Here is a 13,793-nt window from a genome sequence, read left to right on the forward strand (position 1 = left end):
TTTTTTCACAAATAAATTAGTAAATAAAGTATTCAAACTCATTTGGGGTTCATACGACTACTTGAACAGACCTCACTAACAATTCTAGAAGGGCTTCTCCCCCTAGGGGGTTGGGGCTCAAAAGGTTGACGGTCATGGAAAACTTGTCTCATTCATTTGTATGCTGATTCTCATTGTTGGTTTAAATACTACATTTTCTCACTTTTTCATGTTTACACCCAGATTTAAAAAAAAGTTTGATCATGGAAATTTGGTTTAAAGTCATGGAAATCCATTGGTCAAGATGTGTATGAACCCTGCATTAAGGGGTCTAATGTTACTGCATATTTAGTATTGCAGTGTAACTATAGATATTACTGTCCAGTGGGACTGTTGTCCCACAGACGTCTACATTGCATTGTCAAACATGACTCTGCAAGGAGAGACTCTCGTACTCAAAAGACATTCCCCTTTTCTCTCCACAGGTCTGATGGAGTGATGAGAATCATGAACACGGAGAAACTCCTCAAGACTATCCCCATCATCCAAAATCAGATGGACGTGTTACTTGATTTCAATGTGAGTGCTCCGTATGGGCTGCACTGCCTGGCTTCTAAAACCTATGGCTGACACTTGACATCAGCTTGTCTTGCGGGTTCTCAAATGCTCTCCCTGAACTTTAAACTGGTCTCAACACCTCCACCCCTCTTCCAGGTCAATGCCAATGAACTGACAAACGGCGTGATCAACGCAGCCTTCATGCTTCTGTTCAAAGATGCGATCCGACTGTTTGCGGCGTACAACGAGGGCATAATCAACCTCCTGGGTAAGAACACGCGTTTGGGTTGGCATGCTCTTGCTCTTTCTGCTTCTCCTCATGTCCTAAGAAGAGGTATATATGTGTGAGGGCCATGATGTGAAAGTCTAAATGTGTGACTGCAGCAGCCTTTTAATACTCTGCTTTGAGCTTTGAAAGCAAGGGTGTGCTTGTAGAATGTTTCTTAAAGGTTATGTAAGTCCATTAAAAACGGAGGATTGATGGATTCCTCAAACTGCAGACCTCCAACAAGCTTAACGCAAAGACAGTTTAGCGTCTAAAAGACTTCTCCCGTAGTCCTCAAAGCTCACAGGATGGACCTGTTTAGGACCGTAAAAGTCGGGCTACAAGCCGCTTCTACCTCCGGTGGGTGTCCCCCTCTAGCAAGCTAGCAGCAGCGCTAGCTAGCGGGGGCTGGTCCCGCGTTGTCGGGGAGCTAGTGGAGCGCTAGCTGGCTACAGCGGGGAGCTAACGGGGACACCACCCGAAGGCAGTAGCGGCTTGTTACCCGACTTTCACGGTATTTACGATGCGCGTTTCACAACATATGGATGCATATGGATTTGTTTTCATTGTTCTCATTTACCTTTGGCCCTGAGTCCCGAGATGGATTTGACCAGCATTGATCATGTCTGCTGACACCTTACATGATGTGTGTAAACCCTCTGGAGATACTGTACCCTTAAAAATGTCAAAGCAGCAGACCAACACGTTGAGGGAAATGATGATGGTGCTTGCCCTTATCTTTGTGTCTGTCTCTGTCTCTTAACAGAGAAATACTTTGACATGAAGAAAGTCCAGTGCAAAGAGGGACTCGACATCTACAAGAAATTCCTCACACGGATGACTAGAATCTCAGAGTTCCTCAAAGTTGCAGAGGTAACCAGGACCCCGGATTTAGAAGAGTTGGCTGCTCCTTTCCCGTCCGACTCTGATGGTCTTTGTTCTCTTCCTGCAGCAAGTCGGCATTGACCGAGGGGACATCCCAGACCTGTCCCAGGTGAGCCTCGACGCTGAAGATGACCATTTGGATTCTTTGCAACTACTTTGACGAACTTGTTCTAACTTTACAGCCCTTGCCTCTTCCCTGGCTTTGCTTAACTTAAAACAGGAGAATGGCCAAATGGGGGTATTGATTGATTATATATTGCATTATTTAGGTGCTATGTAATGCGTTAGCGCAGCCTTTACATCAACATGTTAAAGGCTCAGTTGACCAAATCAAGAAAAACGGTCATTTAGGCTAACTGGGCCTATGGTTCCGGTTGCATGTGCTGAGCTTTTAAGGTGTAAACCATTGATCCATCTACTTAACTCCACTCACCTCTATTGAATTTGGCCAGCAAAGGTTTTCAACGTCTCAAGACCTGCAGACACCAACACTATCAGCTTGCAAATCTGGTTTTGGTGAACAGACCCGTTCAAATGTCTGAGGAGCATATGATCGCTTTAGCCAGTACTCAGAAATATGAAAAGCACACATTTCATCACCGCTGTAGTTAACTGCCTGCAGTAAATACATACGCTGTGCAGTCATTTAGGGATCTGTGTTTTAGTTCATCCTGTAGCTTAGTGACACTTAAAGCTGGACCATAATGTGAGAGACTCTGCATTATTGTACGAACTCCTGGTAACTTGATAAGATGTCTCAGCTGAATTTACCGGTGTCAATATTACGGTGTCGATATGCTTATCTATTTGCAAGCTTTCAGCTCATGCTGTGGGTCACTTCGTGGGCTTTAGTGACCTTCCATGATATGCAACTTGCAAAACGTGGCTCTAATTGTTTTTCACAGGCTGCTAACCCCTGCAGCTTCAGGCCCAACACGTCTTAACACCCAGCGCTGTGCATGCAAGGCGGGCCATGCATGCCCTCACACCCTCCACTCACACTCACTCCTGACCTTGCACGCTGTACAGCAAATAAAGGTGTGATCAAGGTTTTTAGGGTGTGATGGAACCAGTGACCTGCTGAAGTGGTGCATTATGCAGAAAATGGACTTATTTTGGAGGCTGTTCATGATGTAGTTGGTAGAGGTTTCTAACTCTAATACGCCAGAAGTGGAGCGCTTTCTCCCAGAGGTTTTCTTTATAACATCTTGACTTTTGCCACCTTTATTTTCTGTATTTTTCCCTTCTTTCTATCGCTCCGTTTTCAGTTTACAGTGTGTGTAAGTATCTGAACCTTTTCTCTCTCTGTTTGTGGACTCTTGGCAATAACTTGGCATGCTTCAGTGTTTTTTTTTTTTTTCAATCTTGTATTCGTCTTTCTTCGGTCTGAAACTTGATGTGTGTCAATGCTGTTCACAACAGGCCCCCAGTAGCCTGCTGGATGCCCTGGAGCAGCACTTGGCCTCTTTAGAGGGAAAGAAAGTCAAAGACTCGACCGCAGCCAGCAGGTAGGTCTGCTGCACGTCCTCTGGCTCCAGCTGCTGCTGATGATTTTGGACTGATTGGAAGTTTTATTTGTTCTAGCATGGAAGATGCACTTTCCTCAGAGTTAAACGTTTTTTGTATGTGCAGGGTTCTTGCGTCATGGAAAAGTCATGGGATTTTAAAATGGTTATCTCCAGACCTGGAAAAGTCCTTGAAAAAAATAAAAAAATCCTCAAAGTTTAGTAAAAGTCATGTAAATGTGTTATATTCATGTGTTCAGGATGTTCATTTACGCCGAGTTTGAAATAATGAATATGCTTTTAAAAGAAAGACTCAAAATCTAAGCAGGCATACATACAGGCATCTATATAAATGTTTATTATTTAATCAAACTACTGTCTCATTCATTTGAGTCATTTAAGGTTTACTGTATGCTTTGTGTTCTCATTGTTAGTTTAAATACTACATTTACTCACTTTCTACTGTTTACACCCAGACTTCACTAAATGTTTGTCATGACCTTTGGTTAAAAGTCATGAAACCACTGGTCTAAATGTGTGTGAACCCTGCTGTGTCACAATTCACAAACACGGTAGAAACAAGAGAACTCTGACACTACAGAAGTAAAGCAAAAAGCGCACCGAACCGTTACACGTGCAAACCCGTGTAGTTCCTCCACAGCCTGAGATGGTTCTTGTTTCCGGTGTCTGCGTTGCTTCAGGGCCAGCACCCTCTCCAGTGCGGTCTCCTCCCTGGCCAACACGGGCATCTCGTTCACCAAAGTGGACGAGCGGGAGAAGCAGGCAGCGCTGGAGGAAGAGCAGAGTCGCCTCAGGGCACTAAAGGTACGTTTTCCTCATTCAGCTACATGTCTTTAAGCGTTATATTATCAGTAACCTGCAGGCATTTAGCTATACCTTGAAGTTGAATGAATAAATGCCATTCATGTCATTACGGTTGCCTTCTAGTGATCATGCAAATGTGCATTGAAGAGACATGAATTCATCCAGAAGGAGAGAGGAGCTCAGTGTATCCTAAGATGTCCCCCAGCAGTTTTGGCCTATAGCAGCATATCTAGGGGCTGGACCAGGGCAAGCCTGAGCCAGTCCTAACTATAAGCCTGAGCCAGTCCTAACTATAAACCTGAGCCAGCCCTAACTATAGACCTGAGCCAGCCCTAACTATAGACCTGAACCAGCCCTAACTATAAACCTGAGTCAGCCCTAACTATAAACCTGAGCCAGCCCTAACTATAGACCTGAGCCAGCCCTAACTATAGACCTGAGCCAGCCCTAACTATAGACCTGAGCCAGCCCTAACTATAGACCTGAACCAGCCCTATCTATAGACCTGAACCAGCCCTAACTATAGACCTGAACCAGCCCTAACTATAGACCTGAACCAGCCCTAACTATAGACCTGAACCAGTAACTATAGACCTGAACCAGTAACTATAGACCTGAACCAGCCCTAACTATAGACCTGAACCAGCCCTAACTATAAACCTGAACCAGCCCTAACTATAAACCTGAACCAGTCCTAACAATATACCTGAGTCAGCCCTAACTATAGACCTGAACCAGCCCTAACTATAAACCTGAACCAGCCCTAACTATAGACCTGAACCAGCCCTAACTATAAACCTGAACCAGTAACTATAGACCTGAGCCAGTCCTAACTATAAGCGCTATCAAAGAGGAAAGTCTTAAGTCTACTCCTACTACTGAACTGATATCAAGATCTGGACCTGTCATGGAGCTACAGCCAAAGAAAGGATGCAATACAATATTGTCTCCATACTTGGAGACCAGACAGACTCATTTGGGAAGTCGTGTATTTAACTTCCTTGACGTGTCGTGTGAACTTTGCTTAATACTGTCCTCCTCATCACTTGAAGGAGCAGCGTCTTTCAGATCTCCAGAAGAATCCTTCCTCAGCAACCACAGACTCCTCCCCTCTCTCCACGGTGGGCGGGACCATCAGCTCGGCTACGGCCATCGACCTCTTCTCCACCAACGGGTGAGTCCACAGGCCTTATTCACGTCATCGTAGGTTCTACAGCGCCAGGTTTCTGTTTCCAGGGTTTGGTGAAAAGTCATGGAAATTTGGTTTCAAGTCCAAAGACATCTTAGTTCCGGTGCATTGCTCAGGACGACCCGTTTCTCCTCATGTAGATCGTTTTGTGAATGAGTGACTGATCCTTCTCATGTTGTTCCCCAGCGGCTCCAAGGCGGCCAGCGAGCTGCTGGACCTGCAGCCGGCGTTCCAGCAGTCGCTGCCGGCGTCCACCGCCAACACGTGGGGAGGTGAGCGCCCCGCCCCACTCCAACACGTCACACACTCCTTAATGTCACACACACTTTCAGAACAATGATTCCTTAGACTAAGGTTAATCACATTATTGAGTGCTGTGTATATAAATACAGAAGACTCTGTTTTTTCAGGCGTTTTTAACTTTAGTTGGTGTTTTACTTTTCCTGTAAAACATCAACTCTCTGGCCTAAGAACAGAATGTCCTCTCTTGTTTTTCTTCTTGACTCTCAAATGACAGCTAGGGTGACGGCCCTGAGGTTATTTATCAGCACAGTCAGTCATAAAATCTGTTAATCATGAACCTCATTTTTATATTCCTGCGCCACTGAAACGACAATGTTCCTACATTTGCATGTCAGATTTGTGTTTGAAGATTAAACATAGGAATATAATAATTGAAAGACGTGTCGGTGTCATATTCCTGTACCTCGTTGCTGGTGCACGGTTTGCATTTGGACTTTAATTTTGAGAATAATATTGACTTGCACAGTTGCAACCTTTTCTCTTCATAATGTGAATACTGTGAATGGTCTCTATGACGGCGTGTTTTTTAGAATACTAGTGCGCAGACAAAGTATATATCGTTTTAAATTGGGCCACATGGGTCATGCTTATTCATATCAAGTAACTTTAGTTGTTTATTATATTAAAACCTTTTCCAAAATAAGGCACGAGTGATCTTCACCCATCGGTGTGTGACGTGTTGCCTGAAGGTAATAAGTACAACATGGACTCGTCAACGCTGCATAACTACAGCCTTTGTTACAAAATACAAGAAGTGCACACGGGTTCGGCATTCCCCCAAGTTGACGCTTCTGAACACAGACGTCATAAACGTCTGTGGCTAACAGGTGTGGACTCTGCCCGCTGTGATAAGAAGACTTAACCCGGTGACTAGTGCATGATCTCATCCTCTGCACCGTAAACATGCATCGGTCATCTCCCCTGCAGCCCGTCTCGCATGCACCTTTTCTAACTTCTTTCATTTCTCACCTTCCTCTCGGCCATAATCTCTCCATTCTTGTTCTTTGTCCCCCCTGTGCTCACTCAGATCCTTTCACCTCTGCTGCAGAAGCTGAGGAGGAATCCATTCCAAACTCAAACCCTTTCCTCACACTGCTTGTTGTCGATGCTGTCCACCTGTCCTCTAGCCAGGAAGTGTTTGGTGGGGTCGTTGTTCCTCTTTTCTTTTGTTGCACGGCCATTAGTGTCATAACATCCACCTGGCTGGTGGTGTAATGTATGTAGTAGATGGAAGTATAGTCCAGGGACATGCCTGAGGTTGAGTCAGTGGTCAGAACATTTCTTGACTCTTTACTCCATCTATCAAAGATCTGGCACCAACCCACATCAAATATGTGTTTCCGTCCACAATCAGGCCGTTTATCTCCTCAGCTCTTACCTCTGTGATTAAGGCTGCTGTATCTTCTATTTGCTTTCTCTTGTGCTTTCTCTTGTGCTTGGTAAAGATGTGTCCGTCTTTACCAGCAGCTTTTTGTCTTCCTCCAGATCATTACAATCCCTTTTTTGACTCAAACTCTTCCCCGGCATCTGACCTTGATCCCGCCACGCCGATAGAGCCGTTGATCACAGGTACAGACGAGCGTCTGGCATGAGGGCAGTGAGATGTTGTGGCGTCTGAATGCTCATGAGCAGAACTAGATTGAAGTCCGAGTGTTGACGCAAAGCCGTCCTGCTCCTCTCCCTCGCTGCTTCTACAAGGCTGTAGTTGTGCGCTGCCCTGAGTTTTGCCTTGTATTGCGTCTGTGATGATCTTCCTCCGCTTTTCCCCCCTTTGTTAAAAAGCCTTTCCCGCAGTTGCTCGTCTTCCTCGCTGCTCTGTACCTTTTCTGGTCTTGTATCTTCATAATCTTCTCCGCTCTTCCTCCCTCCTCTTGCTCTGCCTGGTTCTTTGCCTGCCTGCTGTGTGTCAGACTCCTTCTGTGGGCCAAGCCCTTACAACACCGCTCCGCTCTTCCAGTCCGAGTCCCCTGCTGTAGCCGGTCTGTTCAGAGGTGGGTATTCCCAGGGGATGCAGGTGAAATCCAACCTAATGCCCCAGATGTTCCTCACTTGTGTTCGTCTAGTCTCCAGGCGGTTTTACAGCTTAGTGTGTTAAAAATCTAAAGGAAGACGGATGGTAAATATCAGGTTTTGGTTATACTATACAATCTGTGGATTGTTTTTAATCAGTCAAGCCGTGGCAGTTTCTCCGAGCCTAAAGAGGCGTTCCCAAATGTCTTATTTTGATGTATTTTGACCAACAGATCCCCAAATATTTAGTTTTCAAGTTTTCAAGAAAGTAAAGCTGCATATCCTCTTGTTGGGGAAGTTAGACCAACAGATGGTTTGGCATTTCTTTCTCCAAAATAATCTGAAGGTTTTAGCTCCATGTTGTATGCTAGGATGGACTAATCCATGAATGTATTCGATTTGAGAATTGAGAACTCCTCAGAATCAAAGGCGTTTCCTCGACTTTCTTAGGCCACGTCTGCACTACCGCGTTTCCTTTTTACACCGCATATGTTTTGCTGGGTTTACACCGAGCGTCCATAACTGGAGAAGTTAGAAAACAACGACAAAGTCTTGATTATGGATGACTACCCGGTTAATTCAACATGGAAAGGAGATTATTGTCTATACTAGCAGCTGTTGTCTAGTTAAATTCTACATTTTGTGATTTCTACAAGTGCAGGAATGCGGAGGAAGCAGCTTTTTTTTTTAACCCTCCCGTTGTCTTAGGGTCAAAATGACCCACCAACACACATGCATGTACGTACCAAGTCAACGGGAGGGTTCGTCCAGTTTTAAACAAAAACATATTAGGTGGATGTAGCCTTATCCTCAATATATAGGAGGTAACCAATCCCCCTGCTGACACTGCACCAAATCCAATAAAGTATGTGGTTGTCATTCAATAAAGAAGAAAAATAAAAGGCAAGTATAGGTAAATGAGTATGATAATTAAAATCCTCCAGAGCCCCTAAATATCACTTGAGTGTACTAACGATCATACGTGATCATCCGCCTGTGTTAACACTGTAGTGTAGGGCCATTGGTCGCCTGTACAGATGGAAGTAGTAGAGCAGCTGCACCAGGAAGTGATCCAAATGTGATTAAAATGGTGCTTTCTGGGAAATGAAGCAGTACCCTGACGGATCGATCTGTCTCCAGACACCAGACGGGGAGGTTTAACACATCGTATGTCGCCAGTGGTTGTCCAACGCTAAGAAGGGACATTTTCCCTTGAAAGATTATGGATGAAGACCACATCGTGGTCCTGTCGACCTTTCTCTTTGCTCTTGGCAAACAAGAGAAAACAGTTTTGTGTTTCTTCCACATAGACTGGAGGTCTCTTTCTTTTTATCCACCTTTTCCAAAGAGTTGGGGTTGATCGACCTGCTTTTGGTTGTGTTGGGAGGACCTGAGGTACGGCTTAGAGTTCATTTCCTGTTTTGCCTCCACAGGGTTTCCAGCCTCTCCAACGCCACAGAACCCTCGAGGCCTTAACGTCGACTTTGACTCGGTGTTCGGCAACAACGTCAACGCGAACAACCTGGACGCTACAGGTAGGACTAGTGTCCCCACACCCACTGGCCTCTGGGAGCCAGCAGACTTCATGTCCTCTGCTGCCCCCTGAAGGCTGAGGGAGGGGTTGCACGTCCATTGGGTCATGCTGAGGCTACAGAATGCAAAGTGGTGGACTTTGATTTGTTTGTGCGGTTATGTGGACTTTGAATGTTCACGCAAATACTTCACTGGTCAGGTCGAGCCATTTGAACCCAGACAGTGTTTTACTCAATGAGAGATCCTTAGATGACCTTAGACATAAGTAGGAGTCGGATAAATCCTTGTAAGCGTATCACAGATGACTGTCGTCACTATTTCTTATTGTTGAATATCATGTGCTTCCGCCATCTCACCACATGTTTATTCTTTGCAGAAAATGACGCTGTTTCGTTGTGTTGTGTGGCTGAGATTCTTTGTCTGCTCACTATTGTCATTTGTCAACGCTACAAGGCGCCCAGCGTTTGATAAAACTTGACTATTCTTATTACGTATACCTCTGATCGAACAAAAATGTGGATTTAAATGCTCATTGGTGTAATTCCTAACAAATGAGCTCATCACTGGAAACACTGGCAGTCTGTACACGTATTTATTAACACTGCATTGAGGAAATGACATTGTGGTTAATGTGAAATGAGTCTTGGTTTCATAAAACAGCCGTCACTGGAGTGTGTGAGGACTCCTAGTAATTACACACCATCTGACGCGCTCATTGTTTGAACTTCACTGGGTGTTCACAGTCTCACATCGCTCTGTTTCTCTCCTCCTTGTCCTGGGGGTAAACACACTCTGGGGCCGTGGCTTTTTGCATGGCGTGTGCATGACTGGGTGAGTTGACTCCACACACTCCTCTTACTCAGATTTTTATTATTTTTTTCTGTGAGCCCTGCTGTCCTGCCTCAGTGTGTGTGCGCATGCATGTGTGTGTGTTCTGGGCCCCCAACCTCTCACCCTCGCCTCCCTTCCTTTCCCTTTGTCCTGCCCCCTTTTGATTTGAGGTGTTTTAGGCGGCATCCTCAAACCCACAGTGACCTCTTCACCCGGCCAGGCTCTGGGCCTGACCGAGCAGCAGGCCCTCAAACTGGTGTCCAACGACCTCGACTCGTCTCTTGCCAACCTTGTCGGCAGTAAGTTCCCTTTTTACAACTAATTGTGCTATTGGAAGATTTTTTGATGAGGTGTCATTTGTACCGTAAAGGAGAACAACATTTATCAGGGTTCTTCCGGTCAAAAAAAGTCCCAAAAGTCATGGAAATGTGTTATATTCATGATGTATAATGGAAATACCATGGAAATTCATTGGAAAAGTCATTGAAATCCTGATTGTTCCTCTTTAGATCTGGGAATTGGCAACGGCACAGCAAAGAAGTGAGTGCACTCGAGAGACATTTAACTTCCTATCCCTGATGCTGCATGCTAAACATGACGGACATTTTGCCCCGACCTCTGTAGTGATCTTCACTGGAGTCAGCCTGGTGAGAAGAAGCTGACGGGTGGAAACAACTGGCAACCCAAGACGGCTCCTTCTACCACCTGGAACCCTGCAGCCATGGTAGGGCTCACGGTCTCTTCGGTTCCCCAACCAGTAAACATCCAGTTGGGCATGAATGATTTCCTAGCTCTCCTCCATCGTCCTCGGGGCTCAACACTAACTTTTAAAAGTGGTTGCAAGGCATCAGCTTTTAGTTGCCGAGACAAGAACATGGTTGCCAATTTACTGCCGTCTACTAATATTTGAGTAATTGAGAGAAAATGCATTAATACATGCATGTCTCTTTGGATAGAAAGGCTGCTGACCCCTGAGATGGTGGTTTGAGTGTTTCTGGAGCTTTGTTCCTCTTGTTGTTCCACATAACTGCAGATTGGTTTCAGACTGCAAGCTTTCATTGCCGTTTCCAATGAACTGATGGTTGTGATCAGGAACAACCACCAGAGCCGTGCTGATGATGAGGTCCCAAACCCAACAAGAGCTTTGGTTAATGTCTCAGAATTGGATTTAGTGTTTAGTTTTTCTCCTCAAATGTGCCCGAGCACCTACCGTAAAAGTCAGGTTACAACCCGCTCCTACGTCCGGTCAGTGTCCTGCTGTAGCAAGCTAGGAGCTAGCTAGCGCTGCTGCTAGCTCCCCGCTGCTGCTAGCTCCCCGCTGCTGCTAGCTCCCCGCTGCTGCTGCTACTGCCCACGTCCCCTCTACCCAAGTCGGGTGTCAAGCCGGGGCTGGTCCCGCTACCTTCGGTGGTTGTCGGGAAGCTAGCGGAGAGCTAGCGAGGAACTAGCATGAGCGCAAGCTGGCTACAGCAGGGTGCAAAAGGGGGCACTGACCGAAGGTAGTAGCGGCGTGTAACCCGACTTTTACGGTAGTTTGTGTAAACATGTTACCGTAACTATTTCCAGTCACGCAAATGGAAAACCCAAGACAGAAAGTCAATAGTTTTTACACATTTTGACACCATATTTTCTCTTCAAAGGATCTTAAATCAGGCGGAACCTGAAAATAGTTAGTAAATATGTGTGTGAACCCGGTCTGGTCTCAAGTCTGGTATGCATATCGTACATATCTGCAGCGCTGCTTATGTGGGTCGGCATTGTATAACCCTACACCTGTAGTGAGCAATGAGAACAGGGAGCGCTGTGTACGGCATGATGAGGAACTGGGACCGTAGCCGTGGTTTGCCACGCAACTTTTTCACAAAGTGTTTTCCATGTGAAACATTTAATCTGAACTCCCCTTTTGGTAAAATGTTGAAAAGAAGCCTCTGACAGTAAGACGTTCTGACTGCTCAGTGTGAAAGCACACACGAGTTATTGATGTCGCCGACGATCAAAGGCCTCCGAGTGTCCTCCGAGGAAGCCGGGAAGAAAGAGTTGGCGACTTGAAGGCAGCCGATCCGCGAACGAGCCGAGACGCGACATTCATCAGTCGCTACAGAGCGACTCTGATGCGACGCGGAGATCCAGCGAGTCGTTCTCGACCGGCTCCCCGAGACAAGGCGGACATTGTCAGCGCTCTGAAGGAGAGCTCTCGCTGCCATGAAACAAGCGCTCTGTGATGAAAGCGCCGTTTCTTGGCAGCGGCGTCCCGTCTGACTCGCTTGCCTCCCTCGCCAACGACTGAATAGTTAATGAAATGGATCCGTCCCGAGAGAGCCGGGCGGGAGACAAATCTGGGTTTGTTATCACTGCAGGGCTGTTGGGGAGGCAAGGAAAAGGAAAGGTCTGTACTTCTCTTTAATCTCCTTCCACAAGGAGCACCTGCCAGTAACCGACTTCTACCCCCAGGACTCTCTTTGATTCCTTCTGCTGTGGAAACACATCGGATAACATTAGAAGTAGGGTTTACACATTTTGAACCAGGCCTCTTGTGATTATTAGGATCACAATATATGATTCCAGGCTAGATGGACATCTGAAGATTGTTCAAAGGGGTGTATTAATCTTCATCATCATCATCATCATCATCATCATCATGACATCTTCCTGAATGGGTTAATTTGAGTTTCTCTCTACTTTTGTGCTGAGGTCTTCAATGCGTTTGGGTTTGTTCGCGTTGTAGAGAAGATTCATCTCGTCTCTTTCCCTCAGGCGCCATCTGTGATGGCCTTCCCTGCAACCACACCCACAGGCATGATGGCATATGCAATGGTACGTCAGCACACACACACACACACACACACACACACACACACACACACACACACACACACACACACACACACACACACACACACACACACGCGATGGCATATGCAATGGTACGTCAGCAGGGACACACGCGCACGCACAGGCACAGGCACACACAGCGACACACACACACATACAGACTCTGCAGGCATGCAAGGAGGAGACGTTCTAACATCTGTTGGTGTGCAGCCTGATGTGCAGTGACTTTTATTCTGTTAACATGAACAGTATTAATTCACCTTTTAAACCTGAGTGTTACACTTTCCTGTGCGACCTCTGATGGAATAAAGCAGTCGGTTCACTGAATGGCAGTAAATGTGTTTTCCCTCCGCTCAGCCGCCCCACGTCGGCTCCATGATGACGACGCAGCCCACCATGATGTACAGCCAGCCGGTGATGAGGCCCGCCAACCCCTTTGGCCCCAGCCCAGGTGCACAGGTAACATCAACCACCCACACCAGAGCTCAGAGCGATGCAGAGCGACGGGGCAACATCACAATGTGTGAAACTAAACCGAAGCCGTTGGTGTGACATCAGAGGACCTGAGAAAGGAACTCAAATAACCAGTTATGCTAGTCTCTTGTGAATTGTAGTTCTTATTTTGCAACCCAAGTTTCGCACACCTTTTTTGTTTTGCCTTGTTGGAGCATTTTAGCTGGTGAGTTCATGTACTTGAAGTAGGGCTGGGCCGTATACCGGTTTCAAATTTTCATACGGTATGGATTTTTTATATGCAGTCATACCGGTGCCTAGTTTGAGCCGTAACAACTGTTGTCGCTCTTCAGCAGGCAGCAACATGTAATGTTCACATCTGAGGACGCAGCGGTCTGAGCTACTTGCGTGTCATGGTTAGTTATAACTTTAGTCATGGTTATAACTTTAGTTATAACTTTAGTCATGGTTATAACTTTAGTTATAACTTCAGTCATGGTTATAACTTCAGTCATGGTTATAACTTCAGACATGGTTATAACTTTAGTCATGGTTATAACTTTAGTCATGGTTATAACTTCAGTCATGGTTATAACTTTAGTTATAACTTTAGTTATAACTTTAG

At 45.8% G+C, this 13,793-nt stretch overlaps 1 protein-coding gene across 1 annotated transcript in view; it reads left to right on the top strand.

The window, feature by feature from the left end:
- Window positions 1-13,793, top strand: part of picalma (phosphatidylinositol binding clathrin assembly protein a) — a gene marked incomplete at its 5' end in the record, with an annotated part of 28,808 nt that overhangs the window by 10,672 nt on the left and 4,343 nt on the right. The window contains 17 exons of the mRNA XM_079214465.1: window positions 465-558; window positions 694-805; window positions 1,569-1,675; window positions 1,755-1,796; window positions 3,110-3,195; window positions 3,894-4,017; window positions 5,070-5,191; window positions 5,393-5,478; window positions 6,537-6,650; window positions 6,995-7,078; window positions 7,420-7,500; window positions 8,953-9,054; window positions 10,054-10,182; window positions 10,393-10,423; window positions 10,508-10,607; window positions 12,638-12,697; window positions 13,073-13,174. Coding sequence (XP_079070591.1) covers window positions 465-558; window positions 694-805; window positions 1,569-1,675; window positions 1,755-1,796; window positions 3,110-3,195; window positions 3,894-4,017; window positions 5,070-5,191; window positions 5,393-5,478; window positions 6,537-6,650; window positions 6,995-7,078; window positions 7,420-7,500; window positions 8,953-9,054; window positions 10,054-10,182; window positions 10,393-10,423; window positions 10,508-10,607; window positions 12,638-12,697; window positions 13,073-13,174 — 1,576 coding nt within the window. The remainder of the gene's footprint in view (window positions 1-464; window positions 559-693; window positions 806-1,568; window positions 1,676-1,754; window positions 1,797-3,109; window positions 3,196-3,893; window positions 4,018-5,069; window positions 5,192-5,392; window positions 5,479-6,536; window positions 6,651-6,994; window positions 7,079-7,419; window positions 7,501-8,952; window positions 9,055-10,053; window positions 10,183-10,392; window positions 10,424-10,507; window positions 10,608-12,637; window positions 12,698-13,072; window positions 13,175-13,793) is intronic.

Source organism: Taurulus bubalis (genome assembly GCF_910589615.1).
Source record: "Taurulus bubalis genome assembly, chromosome: 2".
Classification (NCBI taxonomy): Eukaryota; Metazoa; Chordata; class Actinopteri; order Perciformes; family Cottidae; genus Taurulus; species Taurulus bubalis.